This window comes from Emys orbicularis, chromosome 23 (assembly GCF_028017835.1).
Source record: "Emys orbicularis isolate rEmyOrb1 chromosome 23, rEmyOrb1.hap1, whole genome shotgun sequence".
Lineage (NCBI taxonomy): Eukaryota > Metazoa > Chordata > Testudines > Emydidae > Emys > Emys orbicularis.
In genome coordinates this window covers 8,272,456-8,297,517 of record NC_088705.1, presented here as the reverse complement: position 1 = coordinate 8,297,517, position 25,062 = coordinate 8,272,456, and the positions used below count along the sequence as shown (strand labels likewise).

The following is a 25,062-nucleotide window of genomic DNA, read 5'->3' as shown; positions in this document are numbered from 1 at the left end:
ACATTCAAAGTGCCAGGGATTAAGGCATTCCAGTGCCTCGGGTCTGTGAGAGAAGTCAGTCCTACAGGGTTACTAGAGGAGGGGGACTCAGGTCTGTGGAATTGGGAATCTAAAGGATTCTAGTTCTGCCAGGAGGGAACTGGGAATTCATCCAGTTCACTGACATTTCTGCCCTGGAATCTGCCTTCCATCTAGACAGGAAGGGTGCCAACATGCCCTGCATGGTAAAGCAGAGCTGGCACTCTTGGACTCTCAGCTACCTTGTGTCCTTGTAAGGACAATAGCCACTGGGTGAGGGGGGGGAGAAAATCCATCACACCAATCCAGGTGACATTTCCCCACTTTTATGTAAATTAATATTAATAGTTCCAGTTTGGATTCCATACAGACATATACAAATAGGGAAAAATAATTTCTATTTACAACATCATTAAGTTATTTAATTAATTAGACTTTATAAAAAAACCCAGCTCTTTCTACATTAGTGTCCTTATTTTACAGATAGTACAGGTGAGTTAATCTTCATCTCATTCACATTAACAGTGTAATGTACACTACCAGCACCACATGGGTCCACGAGTGATCCAGAGACAATACTGCAAGGATCTGTGCCATATTCAGTACCTGCAGTACCAGGCAAATCAGTGTGTGAGAGGCAGAGAGTACGCACAAGTCTCCTGTGTGTTACGAGCAATAGCTTCCTGGCTCAGGCTGCTGTGCTCTGCAGACAGCGCTGCGCGGGCCAGGCTGGTGTAGTGTTTGTTCGTTAAGAGGCACATTAGTGCAGTACTGAATAGATCCCGTGTAACGTACACTACCGGCACTCTATGGATCCCATGGATGGCCCGAGACCACTGCCCGCAGATCCCATGTAACATTCACCACAGATGCTCCACAAAGCCCCGCGTAGCACGTCACCAGCATCTCCAGGAGTTCTGGGTAACGTGGTTACTCGGCAGTGACCCCGTCCAGTTCCTGAAGACGCCCAGTGTGTAAACAGTAGATGGAGGTGAGCCGGGGTCACACGATGCTGGCGAGTTCCGTGGAGTCCGAGTCGCTGCTGTTTTCCTCCTCCCTGGGAAGGGAAGGATTGGTGGGCATCAGACAGGAATGGCCCCCTTTCTGCCAGCTGGTATCCCCATGCAGAGAGCGCTCTGGGCTCGAAAGCAAGGGCCAGCGAGCCAGAGGGGGTTAGTGAGGGATAGTTACAGGGAAGGGAGCCCTCCTCTTAGCTGCAGGATGGGAACAATGGGGCCATTCGCTGCCAATGTCTCCGGGCTCTGGAGTCAACGCCGCCAGGGCAGAGAGGACTGTACGTTCCCCTCTCCAGCCCCATTCAGCCCAGACTACCAGCAGGGTGACAGAAGAGCCGTTTCTGCTAGGTGGACACCTTTCCCTCCACTAGGAACTGGATGGAGGCCCGACCCCCTTGTAACAGAGGCCACCGAATGGTTGTGAAATGCTCAACAGCTTTCTCAGCACCGTTCTGGAGCAGATTGAAATAGGGGCCTTCTAGGGAAAGGCTTCGTTTCCCAGGCCCAGCCGTAATGCCAACGTTTTTTTTTTTTTACTTCTCGCAGGCTCCACCAAGTCAGTAAATGCAGCCCTGAGCTGGGTCTGGGGGAAGCAGCAGAGACCGCCCGCTCCCGCAGCGGAAAGCCAGGCAGCGGCACTGCCGCAGCCACGGGAACAGGCAATGCACAGCACTCCACGTGTATTTATATTCATTGCAGTACTTTACCATCCCACAGCAACGTACCGGAGGCAGCGCCGCGGCTGGGGGAGTCCTGCTCCACCTCTAGCGATACGCGATGCCCCTGGCATCTTACGACGCTGCAGCCTTAAGACGCTACCTGCTGGGTGACGCCACTGAGCAGCGCGGCAGGGTCTCACAGCCACCCGTCAAAGGGCAGGCGGTGCGTTAGGGCTGCAGGTGTTCTGAGGCTAGCTGGAAGTGCAGATCCTCAGGGGAGAGATTGTCAGCCTCCTACGGGCTGAAGGACTAGCCACCTTCCTCAGCCTCCCAGTGACCTGCAAAGCCAGGGCAGGTTCTCCCAGCACTAGAGCTGGTCAGGGCACTAGTGAGAACCGTTGCCCTTCCCCATCACTCTCTTCTGGAACTTGCCCAACCCAACGAGTGCAGTCCTTCCCCTGCAGCACAGAGAGGGCCATGCCAGCCCGTACCTTAAATCCTGCAGGGCCTTCTTGTTTTCCCTCCGCCTGTCCTCGTCGATGGGGTACAGCTTGAATAGGAGCAGGCCCAGCAGGATCAGCCCCACCGGGGCTGCCGATACCAGCATCTTCAGCGTGAATTTCACCTCCTCGGGCTGGGAGCAGCCCCGGGTCTTATAGCCTGCAAAGCTAAGAGAACAGGAACTGTCAAGCAAGGGAAATGCATGAGGCTATTACCAACCTCCTCTCTCCACACCAGCTCAGTCCTAGCTCTCCAGAGGTACCTCTCAGGGGAAGAACGGCCATGAGATAGATCAGGATTCCCAGGGCATTACTGCTGAGCCAGCGTTCGCTGCTTTAGCATCACATCAACCCTCCTCCATCTAGCAAGGAGCATCTCCTCCTCCAACCCCAAAGCCAACAGCCGCCATGGTCTAGAAGCTCACAGCTATGTGGTCTGTTCCATCCCCCCTGATGGAGCAATGGAGGAAAGCCAGCCCAGCGAGGAGGGTGTCAGCCTGGAGCCTCCTTGCTCCACCACAGACATCCTGTGTGACTTTGAGCAAGTCACTTAGCCTGTCTGTGCTTCAGGTCCCCTCTGTAAGAGAGGGACAGTAGCACTGCCCTGCTTCATGGGGGTGTTGGGAGAAGAAATCAGTCAAAGGCTGGGACGTGCTCTGGCCAAGGGGCTGGCACAGCAAGAGGTAGCACCTCAATTCACTACCACAGAGAAAGGCCGGTTCCAAAGATTTCTCCTTTTAGTGCTTATTCACTGCAAACTTGGAATGAGCCTCCCTCCTAGGACAAAAGCTGCAGGGGAGATGCACCTGGATGCACCTTCAGTGTAAGCCTCTGGACATCTAAGCCTCTGGACTGGATCTAATCCCAATTCCCTTCATGGTTTTGTAGCTAAAAATGGAGAGGCTCCAGACTGCAGGGTCTGAGAGAAGCCTTCCTTCTCTGTCCCAGCTACCAGCTCTCCTAACAAGCCCCCCCTGCCTCCAGGCTCGGCGTGCTGACAGGACTCACTCTAAGCTGAGTGTGGAGATCCCCAGAGACACCCCGGAGGCGAACTTGGTGAAGAAGACGTAAAAGGAGAAGAAAATAGCTTCATGGCCACGGGAGTCTGGGTGCTGGAGGTTGAAGTCGTCTATGACATCTGGCAGCATGGACCTGAGACGAGAGAGGAAAGTGCGTGAGCCTCAGACAGAGGCTAATGAAAATCTCAAGTCTTCAGTGGAGCCCACACTTCCCCTTCCAAAGCAGAGACATGGGAGGTCCCCACCCCCAAATTACAGACTTCCAATTACTTCCCCTCCAATAACGGTACAGAGGGGCAGAGACTTGGGAAAGGGCCATGGATTGTGGGTTCACCTTCATACTGAAAAGACCCACAATGCCCTGAGTACTGACAGGAGAAGGCTCAAGACCTCAGGAATTGCCTCATCCTGGATCCGACCCCCAGCACTAGAGACATCAGCCCAGACGTCACCACTGTGTGTCAGCAGATGTCTACCAGCGATAGAGAATGCGGGATCGTAGTTCTGTGGTTGCCTGAGTCTGGAGGCCTCACACTCACCACGGCAAGAGGAAGGCAGCAGCGACACTGATCCCAGCTGCAATGGCCACAACGTAGGTGACGATCAAGTTACTCTCCAGAACGACAACCATGATGAGGAAGGGGATGGCAGACTGCGGAGCCAGGAAAGAACAGAGGTGTCACCTCACCCGCCGGGCAGCAGATAATCAAGATGGACCTGATGAGCCAATTGGCCTCTCCCCATCTTCCCTCTCATGTGAGTTTCAGCACTTGGAGGTGCTGGCTGATAGGGTAGGATCTACCCACAGCATAGGCAGCAGTAACGCAACCTCTCTAACGCTGTCCCACCAACACCCTGCCCTGGAGGGCCCATGTCCCAGGCTCAGAGGATAATTCAGTCTCCATGGCCCAGTCTGTCCTTGGCCTCTCCACCGTGACTACCAAGAAGTGCCCTTTGTGACACCACTAAGAAGTAGAGAGAGGCCAGCGAATGAATGTCAGGTGATGGTGGTAACTTCTGATCACTCCTGACCTGATTTGGAACCGCTACCTAGAGGGGTGAGGTTTAGATCCCCTGCTCTGGTCTTTCCTCACCTCCACTTGCTAGGATTCCCTACGAGGCACACAGCAACAAACCACTCTCTGCCCCTCTGTGACCCCAGGAGACTTACTTACTGAGATCCCAACATACACAGCAGTTTTCTTCCCAAAGCGCATAAGGAACCATTGCCAGAGGGGGATAGACAAGGTGGCAGAGAGCTGCAAGAGAGAGAGGGGAAAAGACACACGACTCAGGCCAACCAGTCTCCATAGATGCTTTGTCCACCGGACACATGTTAACCTCTAATGCAGCAGGAATGGAGATGGTTGGGGTGACAGCTTGAGGTCAGGCCTGGATGCAGGACAGATGAATTTGGACCCTCTTTTGCCTGTGGTTTGGAGCCCCCTCGGGTGTTTCACTCATCCACACAAGGCCCTAGCCAAAAGACCATCCTGGCTCTAAAGGACCTTCTTGAAGCCCACCTACACTCGCGCCAGCGCCTTTACAGAAGCTGTCTTGCAAAGCCCGTTAGCTCGTCCTCAGAGGGCAAGCGTTGGAAGAGAGTCTATTCTGGACCAGGTCTGATGAACGTTCGTGACGACTTTGCCAGGCTTCTCTGAAGCAAGACGGCCCCTCCCTTGCAGGGAGCCAGCCTAGAACAGAAGAGACCCAACGGGCTGCAGCCAGACACATGACCAACATCCTGGTCTTCGCGGGGCCAAGGAGGTGCATTCGGCTATGGGATTGGTCTCTTGCTTCCATTGCTTTCGAGCCCTTGCATTTCCTTAGAACCAGGGGTGGATTTTCTCTCTTTCTTTCACTGCCTTTCTGGCAGGGAAAAGTGTTTCATGCCACAATGCTCCCCCAGCCCCCTCCCCCACTCTTTCTCCATCTAGCAACGTGCAAAGGGTTCCCAGACAATCCGCTCTGTTCCCTCCATTCAGTGCCTCCCTGCAATCACCACTCAGGGCTCCTTTTTTCCCCCCTCATGGAAAGAAGAAAAAAAAAAAGGCAGGGTTTAGACAAAGGGCCCGCGCGGCTTTTATTCTCCCCTCTTTCATGGTCCGCTTCAAATGCGGACAAAGGACTCGCTGTTCTTGCCAACTGGCCGTGTCTTTCCAGGAGCCACGTTAAGTAACTCGTTACCCCTCCTCCCACTCCTGAGGCAACCTCCAGTCACCTTTCCCCACATGCCAGGCTCTTCCAGACCTGATCTCCCCTCACCTGGGGCTCCCCATCTCTGCTTTAGGCTCTTAGACCACTACAGTCAAGTCCCCACCCTCACCAACCAATGGGCTCCTGAGTGTAGAAAGGAGGAGACCGCCAGGTGAAGGGGACAGCGATTATTATTATTCATCATGTTTATTACTGTATTGTCTAGGGACCCAGGGAGATCAGGGCTCCATTGTGCTCGGCGCTGTACAGACAGGCTCACTACCTCCAAGAGCTGACAGTCTGCCTAGCCCAGGCAGGCAGGGTCGGGGGAAGGGGTGCCACGTACTCACACGCGCCATACGTACCATGATCGCCAGGAGGATGTTCTGGAATTCGTTGCGGAATCCCAGGGTGTAGGTACAAAACAAGGCAAAGTTCCCTTCCAGCAGCTGGGGAAGGAAACAGACACGGGAGGTCAGCAGAGCAGAACGGAACAGGGAGATTCCCCCTTCCAGGGGGAAAATGCACTGAACAGCCTCCCACGGAGAAACGGGATTCCCTGCAGCCCCCAGACCCACCCCACGGGGAAAACGCTAAAGTGGTCTAGCTGGACCCAGTGCACAGACATGCTCGGGGCTGTACGAACGCAGCCCGCTGCTGTAGGCAGGCCTTGAGCGTATTGTAGCGGGAGGGAAATCCCCCCACCCCTTCCAAGGGGACTCAGCAAACAGGTCTAAGATTCCAACACCCTTTGCTCTCAACGCACCAGCTCAGGAATTCCCTCGCTGGGCACAGATTGTCCGACACATCCGTAAACACGACCCAGGCCAGCAGAGCGGAAGGGTCAAAGAAGGGCTAACAGGCCTAGGTCACAGGAGGACAAGTACTGGCACTCGCATCGTGCTGGGAAGGGGACCAATAGCTATGGCAGAAGGGTGCTGGAGACAGGAGGAAGATGGTATTTGACCCCCATCCCCACCCCCCTTGCTCTCCTACAGGTCCATCTGACAGTACTCAGCCAGTTATGCATTTCCTCCCACCTCCGGGTCGGCTCTAAGCCACACTGTCCCTCCCCAGGCAGTTCCTCACCATGAAGGCGAGCGAGGTGAAGAGGAAGCCAGCAATCAGCTTGATGTAGGCACCGTGTTTCATCACCAGCTTCAGCCCCCGGAAGAAAGAGATGGGCTCATCCGACTGGAGCTCAGAGGCATCTGGGGAGCAGAGCAGGATCAGCAGGTGATTAGAGACCTTTCTAAAGGCACCCTGGCATAACGGGCCCCAGTGCTATAACAGACAGGGGGCCCATTACTGCAGTACACTGGTATGAAAAAGGCACCCCTGAGACTCAGCACCAGCCAGCCTCGGCACCTCCGCTGACCCCCGTAACAGCGATCTTCCCAAGTACGGCGAGACATCCCATCCTCACCACTCCTGTGAGGCAAGTCCCCATTTTAGAGATAGGGAAACTGAGGCACGGACCAGTTAAGTGATTCACCCAAGGCTACACAGCAAGCCAGTGGCAGAGCTGGGACTAAAATTCTAAAGTCCCTGGCACCCAGATCTCTGCTCCCCTTTGTCCCATGATCAGCAGAGCACTGCTCCAGTGCAGGTGTCCTGTTAAGGGTGGGGAGAGCAGGACGAAACCCAGCTGGGCTCAGAAATAAATCCCACTCCGCATTGTTATCGCAGCTATGGAATAGCCCGAGTCCAGCCAGCATATTGGAGGCTAGACATTGTCAGCCAAAGCCAGGCAGCAAAACACTGACCCGGGTAAATACTGGGCAGGAAGACAAGTTCTCCCAGACGGTTTCCTGCAGTAACAGGGTCCCCTTGAGATTCTCCAGTGAGCCGTGCCATCTTGCCACTGACACAGTCTTTCCATGGAGGTTTACACACAAGAAATGGGTGTCTGAAGCGGTGTCCCCCCCCCACTCCATACCCATCCTGGTTTACAATAACCTGGACTCCCACTCGCCCTAGTTTTGGCGGATAACCAGGTGTCAACAGCACCAGCCAGGAAGAGAGGCGTGGGAGGGGCAAGTACTTCAACTCCCAGGGAGAGCTGGGCTCCAGGCATCGAACTGGGTGAAGAAACCAAGGCAAGAACCCATCAAGCCCAGGACAGGATCCTTTGCATTCGCACCGTACACCCCTCCCCAGCCTACGCCCTTGAATGGAACCCTACCCCCTCCAGGGCTTCAGCTGTGTAACAAGCGGCCTGGTCTCGGCTCTTCATACTGGCACATGTTGGTTTAGCGCAGGACAGGCAGCGTTCCCGGTTCATGCAGAGCGGCACTTCCTTCCCAGCTCCGAACTAACTGCTTAAGAGCAGGGTTGGAAGCCAGCATGGGGTGTGTTCAGTTAGCATAGCAGGGAGAGTGCCTGCCAGGGGAGGGGCTGTTTGAAGAACGTGCCTCCTAAACACAGCTCAGGTTTGAATGGCCTGGATGACTTCAGTCCAGAGGCACTTGGCTCACAAAGGGGCCCATTTAAAGAGATCAGCATAAAACATTGTCCTCTGCTCCTGGCCCGCTGGTTAAAGCCAGAGTATGACCCTGGGTGAAGCAGGTGAGGACAGCTTTTAATAGGAATTCCCATCTCCTGCAATTTCCCCTTCCGTGTTTGTTCCCCGCTTTCTGCCCATACGATTAGGGGAAAGACCCGTGGCTAAGGAACCACTGTTCTAACCCCTCTGAAAGAGGCGAGATGACCCACGTACAGGGTCCAGCCTGGTCTGTTGCTTGGAAAGCCCTTCTGGACTCTGGACATTGCAAATGCCAACGTAAGGGCCTTCCTCCACCTCCCGCACTCACCTCGCTTCTCCCGCACGCCCAGAAACAGGACAATGGCGCAGAGTATGTAGATCCCACCAATGACTCCCGCTGCAATCATGTAGGCGTTTCTCTGTGCAAGGCAGATGCAGATCCAGTTAGCGAGGCTGCTCCGCCAGGCCCCTTCTACCAGCCGCCCTTGGGGAGCTCTAGACCATGGCGCAGCCAGCGTCACGCGTGCGCCAGCAGAACCGGACAGAGCTCTCGCTACAGACTGGGGTGGGGCAGAGTCTATGCTGTGCTATGGGGCTGCATAAAAAGCTCCCTGCTCCACCCCCCGATAATGCCAGGGGATCCTGAACAACGGACTTCCCTCTCTGCAGCCAGTTCTCACCATGAACGAAGGGACCATGCACCCCACAGGCACCTGGATTTGCATCTGCAACTGAATCCAGTTCCGATGAGCCACGAGGCTCTACTGTATTTTGGCTCCATACCTGTTGCATGGAGATAGGTACCCCTAAGTTCCTAGGGGACCCCTAAGTTCCTTAGTTACACAGCAGCTAGAGGGGCCCAGTCTCAGGCTGTAGGGATTTCTCTGGAGGCAGGGCAAAGTAACTCAGCACATGATTTTCACACGCTTTCCTGCCTCCAGAGTCCGGCTGAGGCAGCGTGGGAGAGGCTGCAATGAAAGAGGAGGGTCCCTGAGCAGGGCGAGGATGAGCGGCCAGGGTGCCACAGACCTACCGTGTCCGTGAGGGAGCCGGCATCCCGGGTAATGTTCACCTCCTCCATGGCCACCGAAGAGTTAGTGACGCCGAAGAGGCGGGAGTCCTGAATGCACGGCGTGTCCACCTGGCCCACGATCTGCCCCTGGATGGCCGTGCCCAGCACGGTGCCCAACACCTCCACCGTCATACCTGAACAGAGGAGCCAGGCGGGTCATTACCGCGTCAACGCCCCGGCCCAATTGAGTGAGGAGAGCGGCTGCGAACGCCTGCTCCTCCAGAGGCAAACACCTGGAGGTCTACACATTCCGAACGTTAAAGCCATCAAGTGACGCACCGCGCCCACCCAGCCAGAGACTAGAGCAGTCGCTTCTCCAGATCTCCAAGCCTATGGGAGGAAGGCATCCCCACTGAGGGAAAACAGGCACAGAGAGGTGACGGGATTTGCCCCAGGTCACACAGCAGCTCAGCGTCAAGGCTGGGAACAGAACCCAAGAGCTCCAGATTCCCAGTCTCCTGCTCTAGCCACTGTGCTCTCCAGCGGACAAACTATCAGCAGGCAGAGTCCCGTCCGGACAGACTCCTGCCACAAGGCAGGTTAGACGTGGACATTAAACCGAGGGTCCCTTTAGTCGAAGAAGTGGGATCTGAGAGAGCTGCAATGCAAGAGAGGCGCAGGGAGCTTTGGAAGACTTTCAGAACAGGATCCTCATTGCCAACGTGTACATGTGCAAACACGCTTGGACACATGGCTGTACACTTGCAGATGATCTTACATACATCCTGCAGGAGCAGCAAGGGACATCCCCCACACACACACGCCTGCACATGTAGTGGACAGGGTATGGAACGGAGAAACCTGCTGCCTCCCAGGGACCAGCAGCCAAACCCCGGGAGCATATACACTCCTGTGGCTGCACCCAAGCTGTGGGAGGGGGAAAGCACTGACACGGCAATTGTAAGGGAGACGGGAAGGGCTCTTACGATAGGCGGTAGCGGAATCCCGTTCGCTCTGCTCCCTGCTGATGAACATCGTGAGCGCTGAATAGGGAACATGGAAACACTGCAACGAGAAACAGGGCGGATGGGAAGAGAGAGAAAGTTCACCCTTTGGTGCACAGACATTCATGGAGGTCAAGGGAATTCATGCTACAGACCCCAATGAGACGCTGACCATAGGTTGAGTGGGTTGGAAGATTCTTTTGCGGGAAGGAAATTCCATCCAGGTACAGACTATATAGAAGAGTAAATGGGAATCCTCGCCCCCCTCCGTAATGCTCCACCCCAGCCAGGGCTGGCCTTGGAGGGGTCCCCCAAACTGCTGAAGGGAAGAGGAGGAGATGAGCTATGACTTGTCTTGCCTCTCCAGTCCCCACAGCAGATCAGCCAACAAGCTGGCCCCATGGCCAGAGGCACGTCTGTGAGTTGTAGATAGGGTGACCAGATGAGAGGAAGAAAATATCGGGACACCGGGGAGAGTGTGTGTGTGTGTGTGTGTGTGCAAAAGAAACAACAAAAAACTGATGAGTGCTGCCAGCGGAGCGAAATATCGGGACAAATTGCGTCCCGACCAGAGATTGGTCGGGATGCGGAACAAACACCGAAAAATCGGGATGGGCCCAATTTTATCGGGACGTCTGGTTACCCTAGTTGTAGAATCAAGACGGTGGGAAACCCAGATGACACTGGCGGTCCAAGGACAGCCCTTATGGATGCTCTCAGCCTCTCACTCCTTTCAGGGTGGCTTGTGCCAACCCTGCCATTGTGGCACCACTCCTCGGCTCCATCAGGCAGGTGAGAAAAGGTTGGCTTCTTCCCCCCCCCAAAAAAAGGAGCCCAGTTGTGTGCATGGAGGGCGGACTCACCGTCACAAGGGTCTGGAACATGCAGTAGAAGAGAAGATACCACATCACTTGGCCACTTGAGAGGTCTGGCACAAACCATATCAGGAAGTAGGAGATCACAGCGAATGGAGTGGAGAAGATGATCCTTTGGGGGAAATGAGAGAGAGAAAAAAACATCAGCATGAACAGTGACAAGCACCCACCCTCACAGCAGCTGGGCTGATACAAAGGCCTTGCTCCTCAAGCTGCAGGACATGAGCCAATCCAAGAAGCAGTTCCAGCCGTTGGGAAAAATATTGTGCAACCGGGCGCATTACATCAGGGAGTTTGCTTTGAAGTACCCTGCAAGCATTGACCACCATTGGAGACAAGATGGTCTAGTAGTTGGACCACTGGTCCATTTCCTGGGGGTAGGGACTTAGAAATGGAGAAGATACAGAAATTCTTATGGGCCTATCTAATCAAAGAGGAGCAGCTTTTCAGGCACAGTGGGACATGGGCGCGTCTAACAGGGTCCTCCAGCCTGACTGATCATGTCCTCTGATGCTTTCCTCTTGCCTCCACTTCACTACCCCAAGTTAACCCGAAGCCAGAGACTGCTGAATGCCACATCACATGAGCCCTGTGGGAGGATGCTGGTCCCATGATGCCCTAATATTGTACTGTGGCTGAGGATCCAACCTCCCAGGCAGATTCCCCTTCCTGACTGCTGGCTCACGACTCAATGTGCAATTAGGCACCTGTCACTGAATTCCAAAGGGATCTGGGCACCTAAACCCCTTAGGCTCCTCTGAAAAGCTTGGTCTTAAATCTTTCCCCTGGCTTGCTCTAAACTGTGTGCTGTAATCCTGATCTCAGCCCCCATGGCCCTCTCCACAAAGGGACTATTTAAAACACGACAAAGTACAGGACATTCGAGAGGGGAAGAGAGAAGAGAGCCGACGGAGGTTTGCGGAGAAAGGCTTTGATCTCAGAGACCAAATCCCCTGCCTGGAGCAGGGTGGGGCTGCTGGGCGAACAAGCCGAGGGGATGTCAGGTCAATGGTTTGTCTATTTGGAGGAGGTGAAATGATGCAGGGGCTGGAACGGGGTGAGGGATGGGGCACAGCAAGGAGCCGAGAACCCATCTGCTCCCACAGAACACGTTGAAAGGATTTAAGTTGTAAGCTCTCTGGGACCATCACCTACTTTTGTAGACCACAACGGGGCCCTGCTCCCATTTAAGACTCTAGATGCTACCATTACAAAACAGCACATGCAGCTGGGAGACTGTTTCCCAGCAGAGGCAGATCAGCGTCCGAGAGCCCCTGAAACTCCTTGGGACCTGGATCCTGCCCCACCCATCCTGCCTGTACAAGATGAAGGGACAGGGCACCATCTCCATTCTTAGTTTCTCCTTCTGTCCCTGGCTCTCGTCCAAGTCGAGCAGTGCTCTGCACAGGACGCGATGCAAGAGCTTGTTCGGCAGCCTTCTCTCCCTTCTTGGCTAAGCAGCATGCAGGAGCAAGGGTGAAGGAACCAGTTCGGGCAGCAAACCCTCCCTCCACATCCGAGCCACCCGGAGGCTGAGCAGCAAGCAGCCTGGCTTGTCTTAGCAGGGCAGAGCTGCAAGGATTCCGGAGTATTTTACACATGCCAATCAAGCCTGCAGCATGAGGGGGGGTGGGATAAGGCCCATTTCCCCAAGCAGAGACAGACATTGGTTAGCAAAGGAAGAGTTCATCTTCAGACCCCAGAGACTAGCTGGCTCTTTCCTTTGATCCTGTCCGGAGTGGGGAGAGAGGGAGGTGGAAGTAGACTGGAAAGCAGGAAGCCTGCGTCTGGCTCCGGGAGTGACTCCCTGGCCTACAGTACCCGCCAGCAGGGCCGCCGAGAGCGGGTTTGGGCCCCAGTGAAAAAAATGTTTCAGGCCCCCCAGCAAGGGTGGACCGGCTAAACAGGGCCGATGGGGTGGGGGGGGAAAGACGGGGAAGCCAGTCCCCGGCCCCCTTCTGGACCGCCAGGCCCCGGTAATTTGTACCGGCTCCCCCTCCCCCCCCCCCGTCGGCCCTGCCCACCAGCAGAACTCCAGGGAGCTGGTTTTCTCACCACTAGCCAGAGCAAGAGACGGGAGCTGGTTTTAGAGCCCAAATCCTCCCCTCTACCCTGCAGTCAGCTTAGCAGACTGGCACTGCGTGGCCCATCAGCCCCAACTCAAACCTTTAGTTTATCCTTTTCGCTCGGCTGAGTCACACACATTGCTGTCGCAGGGACCAAGTGCTTGGGGAGCATCCAGCCTTTACAAAGGCGCGAATGTTAACTGGCGACTAAATACATGGAGGTAAAAATCCCGCCAGCGTAAACCTACCCAGAGAGAGCAAAGGAGATTCCCCACATCCGGAGAAGGGCAAGGGTGGGGGGTCCTCCCACTTCACAATCACGCAAAGGGAGTGATTTGTCCCCCACCCCTACGTCACCCCCACTGCAGGGACTGACAGACAGCTCCCAGGGGCCCGCTGGAGTTCAGGCTCTAACAGGGATAAGGCCTTTCCAGTTTCCATTCAGTATCACCGTATCCCAGAGGGGAATGGGAATGGGCGGGGAAGGCTGGTTCAGAGGGACGACATCCCTGTGACGGCACCACTAGCAAGAACCCACAAGGCGAGAGACAAGCAGAATCCCCTGGGAATTTGGTACCTTGATCCATCCCATTTTTTCTGGGAAGGTCTGAATGGCCCCCCAATAATGTGGGGGGGGGGGAAGAGGGAAGAAAGAAAGCAGTTTCTTCTTTGGAGTAAAGCGATCCCCGCCCCAAATGCTGCAGCTAGGACTAGATCAGTCCCATGGGGAAATGGAGCCAAACACTCAGGCTGCGGGAAGGCCTAGAAGCCCCCCCCCATCAGACTCATTGTCCCACTGGACTAGGTTTTGCAGTCCCTGCCTCGTGGCGTTTACAATCCCAGAAGCGTTGGAGAGAGGATCCGGATTTATTGTTTCCTGTGGTACGGAAAGGAGAACGGGTCTCTTTCCTTTCTGGATTGACATGGCAAGACAGGGAGTTCAATTTAAACTCCCAGGGTGCGAGACACTATCTAAGCACACCGTACAGCAGCCACATAGGGGGAAATACATGACCCGACGTTCACATTTTTCCCTGCATCGGTCATTTCCACGGGGTGGGGAGCAGGCGAGAGTGTGACGACGAGGCCAGGAAGCAGTGGAAAGCACAGAGCCCGGCAGCCACTCCTCTCCCATCGCGTCTCGCACACGTTGAGTCATTCAGAATTTCCATAAACTTTTACGCAGATCCGAAGCTCCAGGAGCGAGCACATTGCCAGGCCTGCTGCGGAGGGGGCACCCGAGCAGTACAGCAGGGGTGTGCTGCAAGGTTACAAACAAGGGTCCATTTCGGATGCCTGCTGGGCAGACTCCCCCCCCCCACTACTTGGACATCTGGGATTAGAGCCATGTGCGTGGCCTGCGTAGCTAAGGAATCAGTAGATCAGCTCACCCTGCCTCCCACCCCGTAGCCACCACTCATGCTGCAGCTTCCAGCCAGGAGACTGACTCGTAGTAACCCCTGAGCAGGACTGTGGCAATTTGCTCCACCATGCTATGCCGCACACCCTGCCTCCCCATTGGCCAAGTCGGGATGGCATGTTCCTCTGAAGGCGGCACCCCCCCCGCCCTTAATCTTTAACTGTTTCCTCTGCTGGAGCAGAATCATTTCCCTAGCCGCGGTCTGCAGATAGGACACAGGATCTTGAGTTATCTGCAACGGAGGTTTGCAACAGGGCCTCTTAAATAAAGGGGGTGCTGAGAGCCCCAAATTCCCTCAGAAGAAGCGAGAGCAGGGCACTCAGATCAGAGGGAGCACATTGCTGGCTGGCACAGCTGTTAGGGTGACTTCAGTGAACAGAGAAGGAAATCCACGTGGGATGAATTTGGGGGCATGGGGGAGCATATGGGGAATCCAAGTTTAAGAGACCAAAATTATAACAAGAGGGCACCAGAGAGGGACATTTTATTTTGGTAAGTGAACTATCAAGCCAATGTATAGCTTACAATTTTATCCTGGGGACACACACATCGTCCCGTGTCACCACACGCAGCAGAATTACAGCCAGATGTACCCACCAAGTGGACCTTATTCCACAGCTTAAAAGGGTACAGCTGGGGGTAATATTTAGAATAGTTACCAATAAACTCCTTGGTAGATCTGCCTTGTTTATGAAGCAGGTTATAAGAGGATGTTGACGGGTGATCAGGGCTCATTAAAAGCAAGTTATACAAACGAACCGGGCAGAGATCTCAGGGCGATACAGATGAAAAATTAAGTATCATTCCTATTTTACAGATAGAGAAACTGAGATCCACAGTGATAGAGGGCCACACCCTTGCCCATGCACAGGGAGTCCCGTTTAAGTCAGTGGGACGGTCTATAGTTCTAGCTATTTAGGGTCACCAAAGGTGGCACAGTCGGGAAGCCAGCTACTTGCCCAATGACACAGAGCAAACACGCGTAAAAGCCATGAATAGAAGCCACCATGCTCAACTAGTAGACACGCTGTTCCCCTACCGTAGCAATGAGGCAGGATTCCAAGGTCTAAGGCCCAGTATAATTTGAAAGGTGCAAGCATTGTTCAGTGGAATGTGAATATTAAGTCCCCTGTGACCATTCTCCCCAACCCCAGCCTTAAAGGCATGAGACTATAGCACAGCAGAGGACTCCAAGTATTTCTAGATGTTCAAATATAGAGCAATTAAAGAACAGCGCTCTGCTAGCTCTGCCTTGGAACCCACCCAGATAGCTGCTGCTCCTTGCTCACAGCCATTCCTCCAATTCCTAAGACCTCACAACATGCGCAGTGGGGAGGAAAACTATTTTTGGTCTATGCGTGAAGCCTGGTTTAGATCAACAAAAACAGGACAGCACGTTTTTCATTAGAACCCCAGGGAGCAGAGGGATGCAACTGCCGCCTGTGGGGGAAAGGACCAGTCCCGCTAATTTCCACCTCCCCATCTCCTCCTCCCCCCACCCCCCTTCTCTACTTGACATTTCAGCAATGCTGCCAGGTGCTAGATCGACTGCCCTGGAGATGGATGTTAGCTCTTTAGCCACAGGGCAGATGCAGGCCAAGCCTCCGAACACTGCATGGCTAATGTGCCTCCATGCTCACCCGGAGAGGCAGCAGGTGGAGATCAAGCCCCCGGACACTGTCCTAATTTCTCTGCCGACTCATAGTGCTGTTTTCTGTGAGCAGATACCTGCCTGCGTGAAATCAGGTTGGCACCAGCTAATTCAACAGAGACCAATGAGCCACGGTTTTCAGTTGCTAGCACCCTGCAGCTGACTAGAACCCGGGCTCCTAGAGGGGGAAGGTGCTGCATTCCCTCACCATGCTCTCAGTCCTCTGAACCATCTAGCTCCTGTCCCCTCCACACCATGCTTCTCTTGGACGTGTCCTGTCCGTGCATGTGCCCAGAGTCCCGCTCGCCAAAGTGGGAGGGCAGAGAAGCACAAAGCGAGAACATCTAGCAAGGAAAGAGCACACGTATTGCCGCTGCCAACGCAGCCCCGGTCTCCAGTTGCTTTCTCCCCTGCAGAATCAGCTGTAAATCACGTGGCTTTCCGCAACCCACTGACCCTGGCTGCAGAAGTAACAGGTGCGTCAGAAACAGCCTTGGCTGCACCCCCCCTTCCCATACACACCACCCCCTCCTGAATGGCCGGGATGGACAATACTGCTGCTCCAGAGACAGACAGCTCTCACCTTCCAACTGCTTCATTCCTAACATAGGGATGATTTGCCAGGAAACCAGTCTGGATAAAAAGCCAAGCCCGACACCCTGCAACACGCGTATTTGAGCAAAGCCCCGTGGCTCTGTCCCCCAGAGACAGTAGGGTCTAATGGGCAGCCCATCGTGACAAGTAGAGGACCTGTTTCTGTTCTCAGTGACATCGGTTTTACATCACCAGTTTTCATTGCTTTCAATGGAGTTACTCCTGATTTACACAGGTGAGAGGAGAATCAGGCCCAGTGCATGCTGGGATAGGGGTGAGGTTGGTTGAACCATCTTCGACTTCCTATTCAGACTCCTCCTCTCCCCCATCCTTCCAAGTCAAACCAACTCCACGGAGAAGAACATAAAGCTAAAAGCTCCACAGAAGAAAAGAGGATTCAAACCAGGCTACAGCTCTTGGAAATCCCCCACCACTGTCAACACAGATTCAGTTCCTGCAGTGGTAGCAGCCTTGGCGTCCACTGATCTCTAGCAGGGTTTTCAGATACTGTGTGGCTCAGATACGCGCTAGCGCAGCCGAACAGTCATGAGCAGCAGGAGGAACTTTGTACGTTTCCTTCATGGGGACGCCTCCCCCTGTCCCGCCAGGGCAGGTGGAGATAAAAGCAGCTGCCAGGGGGTGGGGCCAGTTACACCAACTTACATGTCTCACCAGCTGCAGAGTGTGTGTATATCAATACACAAGCCAGAGGAACCTTCCCCTCCTCCCACCCCACGACAACGTGTCCCAGCACTGCGACAAAGGAACACACTGTGCCTGCCGCCTGACGATTCACATGTCAATCTACAGACACGTGTCCTCTCCCCCGCAGCCTACTTTACAAAGCTCTATCTGCCCCCCAGCCCCTTGTCTCATTTCCCTCCCGTCCCCAGTGTTCATACAGCACCTAGCGCAATGGAATCCCAGTCCACGACTGGCATCCCCTCTGGGCACCACCACAATCCACAAATAATCAAGGGTCTGACTTATCAAGAGCCAGTTCAGTGCTCAGACGACCCCTTCCCAGGAGAGCTGGGAGGAGTGGCCACCTCTGTAACAAGGGATCTGGGGGGGGAAGGGAGAAAAGTCATCCTGAAGATCCATCAAAGAACCCCCCCCACAGGAGCATGCCCACCACCAGAAGCTCATTCTCTTATCGCTCAGGGCCACAGAGCTTGGCACGACTGCCAGCCCTCGCCCCCGGTCCCACCCCAGGGAGTTCCATACACTCAGCTGCACATGGGTCGATAACCACAGCAAGGCACCTCCTGCACAGGGGCTGAACCAGAGTCGTTTCTGGGAGAGCGAGGCCCACGTAACGATCGGTTGCTGGGTTCATGGATTCCCACACTACCAGGTTTCCCTCTCACCTATCTGGAGGCTGCGAAAGGCTGAAGGCCCAGATAATAGAGTTTCCCTCCTTGTCCCTAGGGCCTCTTCTCATCAGTCAGGCATCTTTCACAACTTAAGCCATCTACGGATTACTCAGCCTTTAGCTGATTGCCAAGCGTCTGTTCCATTCCATTTGACGCACAGACTTGAGATCTATTCCCAGCTCGGACTCTCTGTGCGCCTTCGGGTAAGTTCCTTCCCTTTTCTGCGCCTCTGGTTCCCCACATGGTGACACGGGAAGAACATTAACCCTTCTTTGAGGCCTCCAAGTGGAGCGCAAGAGGCAAATGCAGGGTAGCCAATGCGAGCCTCTACTCTCTAGAAGGCCCCCAGGATCCTAAAGCCAACCTGGAAGGGCCCTGCTGCCGTTGTGTCCAAGGGAACCGAAGCTAGTCCATGCTGAGCCCCAACCTCAGGCCATGACGCAAAATCCCCAGCTCCAACAAGCTTCCCTTACCAGGGCATCAGGCGTCCGAGGCGGCTCCAAGGGGTTTTACTGATGAAGAAACCCACCATGGGGTCGGTGATAGCATCCCATGCTCGACCCACAAAGAGGATGATGGAGGCATAGAAAGGGTCCAGCTGTTATAGAAAGAGAGGACAGAATTCATTTGGATAGCCTTGGAAAGGAGACAGAGACCCCACGACCCTGAGGCTGTCAAAGCCCCTTCCCCCGGCTGATTGCTTTCCCGGAAGATCTTAGCCTCAACCTTTAGCATTTGGGAATGGAGCAGATGCACATGGGCCGCTCCTCCACACATTTCCAGGGTGGCTCAGAGGCAAGGGGACTATCTGACCCCTCTCCCCCTCTTTGAGATGGCCACCCTAGGGGCTGGTAGAGGCAGCCTGCAGCTGGAAGTAGGATTTCAGTCCATTCCATCCTACCCATTCCACATTAAACTCTTGGCAATTTCATTGCAACAGACACCAACTAAACACCTCCAGTGTCAGCTTAAGTCTGCCCCTGGGCCTGCCCACAATCCCATTTGGATTAAGGATGTAGGAGAAGCCATCACCTTTCCATCCTAGCTACATCCAGAATGTGTCACAAACATGGCCAGCAACAGCTTCCTTCCCAACCCACACCCTCCATCACATCAGTATATATAGCTCTCTGCAGATACCAAGCCCAGCACCAGACCCTTCATCAGCACCGGAAGCAGAAGAGCATCTAGGCCCAATACTCCTACTTTGCATGCGCATAACAGATGTCATTAGATCTTAAAACTCAGAGGGACAGTATTATCCCATTTTACAGATGGGGAAAATGGAGGCACAGAGCAGTGCACAAGGTCACACAGGACATTGGTGGCAAAGCTGGGAGAAAAAAACCCAGGAGACATTGCCCCCCAATGCTAGCAACTGTGAACCCAGCTCTAAGCCCTCTGAAGAAATCGCTCCAATCTGATCCATGCTTCCTTTTTTCTGGAGGGGAATTTGCTAGCATTTTAGAAACGCAGAGCAGAATTTTCTGGCTTGAAGTCTGGCACCTAAATCCATACGTAGGCACCTGAATTTCAGGTCACTTTTTCCCCCCCAAGGGCGCTCAACTCTGTTTGCATTCAGTGAGAATTCTGTACTCTGCAACTAATTCCCCCAACCAAGCTACTTCGGTGTGAAAATGAGGGGGTCACGTGGCTCACTTTAGGCCCCCAAGTTTGAAAAGCGCCTTTATTTTTTGACAGAAATCCTCCCTGCTAAAAGCCCATCTGAAAGGGACACAGCACTGACTGGTGGGGGAGCGGGGCTCATCTAAGACTCCTTTATGCAACACTGAAAGTTACTGTGTGGGAAAGCCCTTGGGGGGTTCCCTCCATATGACTCACAGCTGCTGAACTCACCTATCACAAGAGCACCCTGTATTCAAATCCCCCCTCTCACCATCAGCTGCCTCCCAGCAGTCAGCTGATTAAGGCAATGGCAAGCCCCTATACCTGCAACCCTCAATGCTACACCTCCTAGGAAAGAAAGCTCCTCAGCTAGAAGCCAGACAGCCTGGGGGCATCTCTCTAATCAGGCACCTGCTCTGTTTTATACATAGAGGGAACGTCAGTCTGCTGGGCAAGTAGAAAAATCCATCAGGGAACCTCCCCCTACCCCCCATCTCTCTCCAGCCAATGCTTCTGCTGACAGGAGACTATAAGCGTGCTAAGCCCCACGTCCCGAGATCAAGTCAGAGTAAAAATAGCCACGTAAGACGACTGGATCACAATGGATGCGTTTTGGATTAAGAGAATCTCATGATGGCATCCAGAGCCCCCAGGTATTACCCCGACGCTGGCTACTCAGCGCCAGGCTGAAAGAATTACCTGTGCGACATCCAGCAGGTAGATCTGCAAGAAAAATCCCAGGGCGCAGCCAGTGATCTGGTAGGGAGCGCCACCGACGGCATAGCACAGTTTGCTGCACACCGATAGCTTCGCTTTACTTTCCTTCTGCAAAAGAAATGAAAGGCTGCAGCTGGGTCGGGCTGGCCCTAGACAGTCAGATCAACCACCACCAAGTGTAGGGAGCTTCCCCCTCCCTCAATCACTCCCCCACGTCCACCTGCAACCTAGGACCACAACAGAGCTTACAAACAGCCCTCCAGGCTCCGCTGCAGATGAGCTGCCCACAGGTCTCCGCTTCGCTGGTTAACAACGGAACAGCCCCTCACATTTCAGTTTGACAGTCGAGGACACGGTGAATGTGTGTCAACTTATCCAGGACAACATACAGCTTATCCAAACTCTGCTGGTTTAACTTCCAGTCCCCTGTTCTCACCACTAGACCTTACTGCCTTCCATGGTCAACGATCAGCGTTTCTGACCGAACGTGCCAAGAAAGGGAAGCACAGAGAGCAGATTTCAACGGCCTGATTCAGTGGCTTTTAAGGCTCCGCTAGCACTGAATACAGACTGCTCAGATCCTCTGCTTAAATTCAGCCCGACAGGCCATCCAGCCTACTGCCATCCCAGTGTGTGTGTGTGTGTGTGTGTGTGTGTCTGTCTGTCTGTCTCTCTCAGAAGAGGGCAATCCAGAATCCACTCCAACTAGCCAGATCCCTAACTTTAAACAGAGGCCTTGGAATTCAAGGGAGAGTCAAGCAGCATCCAAATAATTTCTCCCACTACTCATACTCCAGAAGGCTGTACTGTATTTAACTGCCCGTTTAAGTGAACATACAGGCTCAGCGCCTCCAGATTTACAGCTAACAGGAGGCTGGGTTTGCCCATCACACAGAATAAGCCAGAGCGGTTTCCATTTGCTTCTCACGTCTGGTGGCATCTCTGAACCTACAATGATCCACAAGCAAAAAGGACAGACGATGCGTGTGCAATTCCTCAGTCTCTCAATGAAAGTCTCAGAATCAGGAGAGTCACACCAGGGCACCTGCTCCCCACCCGGTCGGTTTGTGCGCCCTTCTCAAATTGATGGGTCTTAACTAAGAGATGAGGGGTCCCCTGGGGAGGAGATGCAAACAAAGCAGAGAGCCACCAGGGCGGCTACGGACAGGCGTGCTGTCGAAAATTAATTCTGCAAACTGATACCATCACCAAATTAGAGCTACAGCTGCATCGAAACCTACAGAGAGGGCAGACAAAGCCCTGGGGAATTTGGGTTAAGTTCAAACAGGGAGCTTTGATGGCACATGCAGAGTTCTCCCACGGGAAAGTGGCATTGCAAGGAGTGAAAGAAGATGTATCGACAATTTTCCTGGGGATGAAGTTGCTAGTTTGCCACTTTACATAACACAGACACACCACACAGACTGTGGCAATACCCTAGCAGTACAGTTGGGAGTGAATCATTATTAATTGTGTTACCAGACAGCTTATTATTGGACCAGGGCCTCATCGCGCCTGGTGCTGTACGAACACAGAACAAAACGTCCTGGCTTCCAATCGAAGCATAAGACGAGGGACAACAGACGGAGACAGACACAGGGAATACAAGTGAACAATCAGACAATCCTGGGCAGCATGGGGTTGCCAATTGGATGCATTCCTAGAGACTCAAGGACAATTCTGGAGGGTTGGCACCCCTAGCTAGGCAGTCTATTGTCCGCAGGGCTAAACAGGCAAGGCTGGGATGGTGATTCACTATGTGGCCTTGGGCAAGTGCCTCAGTTTCCCCTTTTGTATCAAGGGGATGGTATTTACCTACTCCACAGGGGCGTTGCAAGGATTAATTAGATGATGTTTGCAGAGCTCTCAGCAGATAACAAGTGGTATATAAAGTGCTTAGTGCTCGGCTTACCCGCTGTTAGGAGCGGGCCGGTATCACCAGCTCTGGCACACTTACCAGGTGGTGTAAGGGATCACCTCACACCTATTTATAAGGGGCCCATCAGACCATTCCCTGGTGCACCCAGAGGCTAAGTGATAACACCCCCCACACACACACACAAACACTCCCCCCTCCGGGAGTTTGTCCAGAGACTGAAACTTAATGCAAACAAAGCCCCAGAGTTCGGGCCAACAGCGACCAGAGCCTCGAGCCCCAGCGCAGCCCCGATCCCGTCCCCAAGCCCAAAGGGGCTCTGAAGCCGAGCCGAGCCGGGCCAGGTGTGTGAGCAGGCGGGGGGGGGGGGAAGAAGAGAGAAAATTCGTTTTCAAGCAGCTTTTTGAAGCCCCCCTCCCCACGAGGGGGTTTGGCTGGGCAAGTCTCAGATCGCCTTGTGCCTCCCCCAGGACCCCCGCCCGCCTCCAGCCAGGGGGGATCCGGCGGCGGAGGAAGGACGCGGCTCCTTTAAGAAAAGTTTGCCCTTGCTTCTGATGAATGAACTTGGGTTGGAGCCAGCGGCGCGCCCGACCCCCGAGCTCCAGCCAGCCGGGTGCGGCCAAGGGCGAGCGGGACTTCCCTGCACCCCGGACCCGCCGCGAGCGAGCAGCCGCCGGCTCCTGCCCGGCTCCTCCCGCACGGTTCAGACCCGGCGCTCCCAGCCCAGCCTGGGGGGGTACACACCGGTCCGTCTAGCCGCATCCTCCCGGCCCGCTCTCCCCCCATGGCCGGCTCGGTGTCTCCCCCACTCCGGCTCGCGCCTGCCCCGGGGCTTTTCCTCCCGGAGAGGAAGTTTATACCCCCGCCCCCAATCAGCACCCCCCCCCTCATCAGCCTCAATCCCCTTCCCCTGGAGCCGCCCCGCCCCCAGGGAACCTCTCCCTCCCGCCGCATCCACCCCGCTCTCCCCGGACCACGCGTCCCAGCCCGGAGCGCTGCCCTGCACCTTGGCATGCCGCAGCTCGTCCTGCTGCAGGAGGCTAGGTTGTAGCAGCCCGGTGGACGAAGCGCTTTCCGCCCCTCTGCCTTTGGCCATGGTGCCGCGAAAGTTACTGCGGAGGGTGCGAGGGAGCCAGCGAGCTTCCAAGCGTGGAGCGCGCAGCCCTGGGGCCTGGGCGGAGCTGGAGCCAGGCAGCAGCGGGATGAATGAATGGGACGTTTCTATGCTGGGTTGGTTGCATTTAATTTCTCTCCCTATCACCTCCCCTTTTCTAGAGACACACCCCCTGCCCGGCCTCCCTGGCCCAGCCAACCCACGTTCCCCTTGGCGAGACCCACATAAAACAGACTCAATGCAACACAACCCCCCTCAAAATAGTCAGCCCCAGGCAGGTAGTCGGCGTGGGAAATTCCAGCCCAGATTGTTTGGTAAATGAGCAGCTGAGGACAGGCTCGTCTTAGAAGTGCCATAACATCAGTACAACTCTGCTTGTAAGTTGTAATATACATACAGGCCCAGAGACTGACTCTTCTTTCATTTACACCACTGTCACTTCAGCCGGGGTTCTCCCACTTTGCACCTAAGTGAGAGGAGAAGCAGGATCTGCAGCCAGTTGACATAAGAAAGGCCGGACTGGGTCAGACTAATGGTCCACGTAGCCCAGTGTCCTGTCCTCCCAGGTGCTTCAGAGGGAATGAACAGAACAGGGAATCATCCAGGTAGGAGAACCTAGGATGGGGGGAGGCAGTTCTGAAAACTTCCAAACTTTCTTCTTTTTGGGGGGGTGGGTGTTTCTTTCTGATACAGAAAGCAAATGAAAATTCCTTCAGTTCTTCTAACCACTGTTGCATCCTATGGAATTGAATGTTTGGATAAATTCAGAAACTCAGACTTAATCTTAAATGGATGATTAACATTTCTAGGCAAACCAAAGGGAAAGGCCTCTGGGCATCTAACAAACGATATCACAACTGCAGCATGTTCCACAAAGTCAGATGCCTCAATGATGGGGCCACATAAGTACCTATATATAAAGGATTGAGTATGGCACTGAATGCTAGGCAGTCCTGAGTTCTAATCCCTTCTCTACCACTGATACAGTGGGTAGCCTTGGGCATATCACTTAACTGTTCCCTTTTATCTGTACAATGGGGATATTAATACTTACCTGTCTCCAAGGAGCTAGTTACTTTCTGAAGACAGGGCACTGCTATGAAGTGTCACATTTTACTAAGACTCTTTGGCTTTGAATATTTTTATTTATTTGTTTTCTCTCCAGAGCTGCTCTTTCCACATTGTGCATCTGCTGTAATGGTTTGGCTCAATGGAAAGGCCCAGGTGCAATTGTTTGGGTGGGTATTAGTGATCCCAGGTGGAACAGAAGCAATGATAGTGGATTGGTTTGGAGTGGTTTGATTTATTATCAGTGATAGTTGTCTCACCTGCAGTTGCTCTGGTCAGGGCTAGGTAGGGGTTTCATGCCTGTACCAGGAAGTACTGGTGAGCCCACACCTGTAAGATGATATGACATAGGGAACAAAGATGGGTGGGAAATTTTAAGGAAAGCTTTCTTTTGGTGCTGTACTGTCTGATTCCGATGGACAATTTGCATTAGTGCAGATTCTGAGGACGATCACTCTACATGAAACTGTAGATTTTAGAGAAACCTTAAAGTCCTCAAGGATACAGAGAAGAGGCCCCTAAATTAGGGTGACCAGATGTCCTGATTTTATAGGGACAGTCCTGATATTTGGGGCTTTTTCTTCTATAGGCTCCTATTACCCCCCACTCCCTGTCCGGATTTTTCACACTTGCTATCTGGTCAGGCTACCCTAAATGCTCAGAGTTTGCAGGTTCTCCCTGCCTGTAGCTTTCTCTTGTCATGCAGAGTGACTTTCAAACACAGCTCACCCTGGCCAGATTGAAACCTGTGACCTAGTTAAGGATTTTCT

The 25,062-nt window shown here is 53.9% G+C and overlaps 1 protein-coding gene across 6 annotated transcripts; it reads right to left on the bottom strand.

The window, feature by feature from the left end:
• Window positions 1–1,020: 1,020 nt before the first annotated feature.
• Window positions 1,021–23,206, bottom strand: MFSD2A (MFSD2 lysolipid transporter A, lysophospholipid). 6 transcript variants are annotated; one of them, XM_065421717.1, is made up of 15 exons: window positions 23,105–23,206; window positions 21,073–21,075; window positions 20,217–20,342; window positions 18,365–18,489; window positions 10,773–10,896; window positions 9,892–9,970; window positions 8,927–9,099; window positions 8,222–8,312; window positions 6,498–6,619; window positions 5,774–5,857; window positions 4,388–4,471; window positions 3,752–3,864; window positions 3,202–3,345; window positions 2,185–2,361; window positions 1,021–1,075 (listed from the first exon to the last, which is right to left on the bottom strand). In XM_065421717.1, the coding sequence occupies exons 1-15, from the start codon at window positions 23,204–23,206 to the stop codon at window positions 1,021–1,023; spliced, it is 1,602 nt and encodes a 533-aa protein (XP_065277789.1). The 6 variants fall into 6 exon arrangements, with proteins under 6 accessions (XP_065277789.1, XP_065277790.1, XP_065277791.1 ...); XM_065421718.1 differs by lacking the exon at window positions 21,073–21,075 and adding an exon at window positions 20,523–20,531 and having other exon boundaries at window positions 23,117–23,206; XM_065421719.1 differs by lacking the exon at window positions 4,388–4,471.
• Between the last annotated feature and the right edge of the window lie 1,856 nt (window positions 23,207–25,062).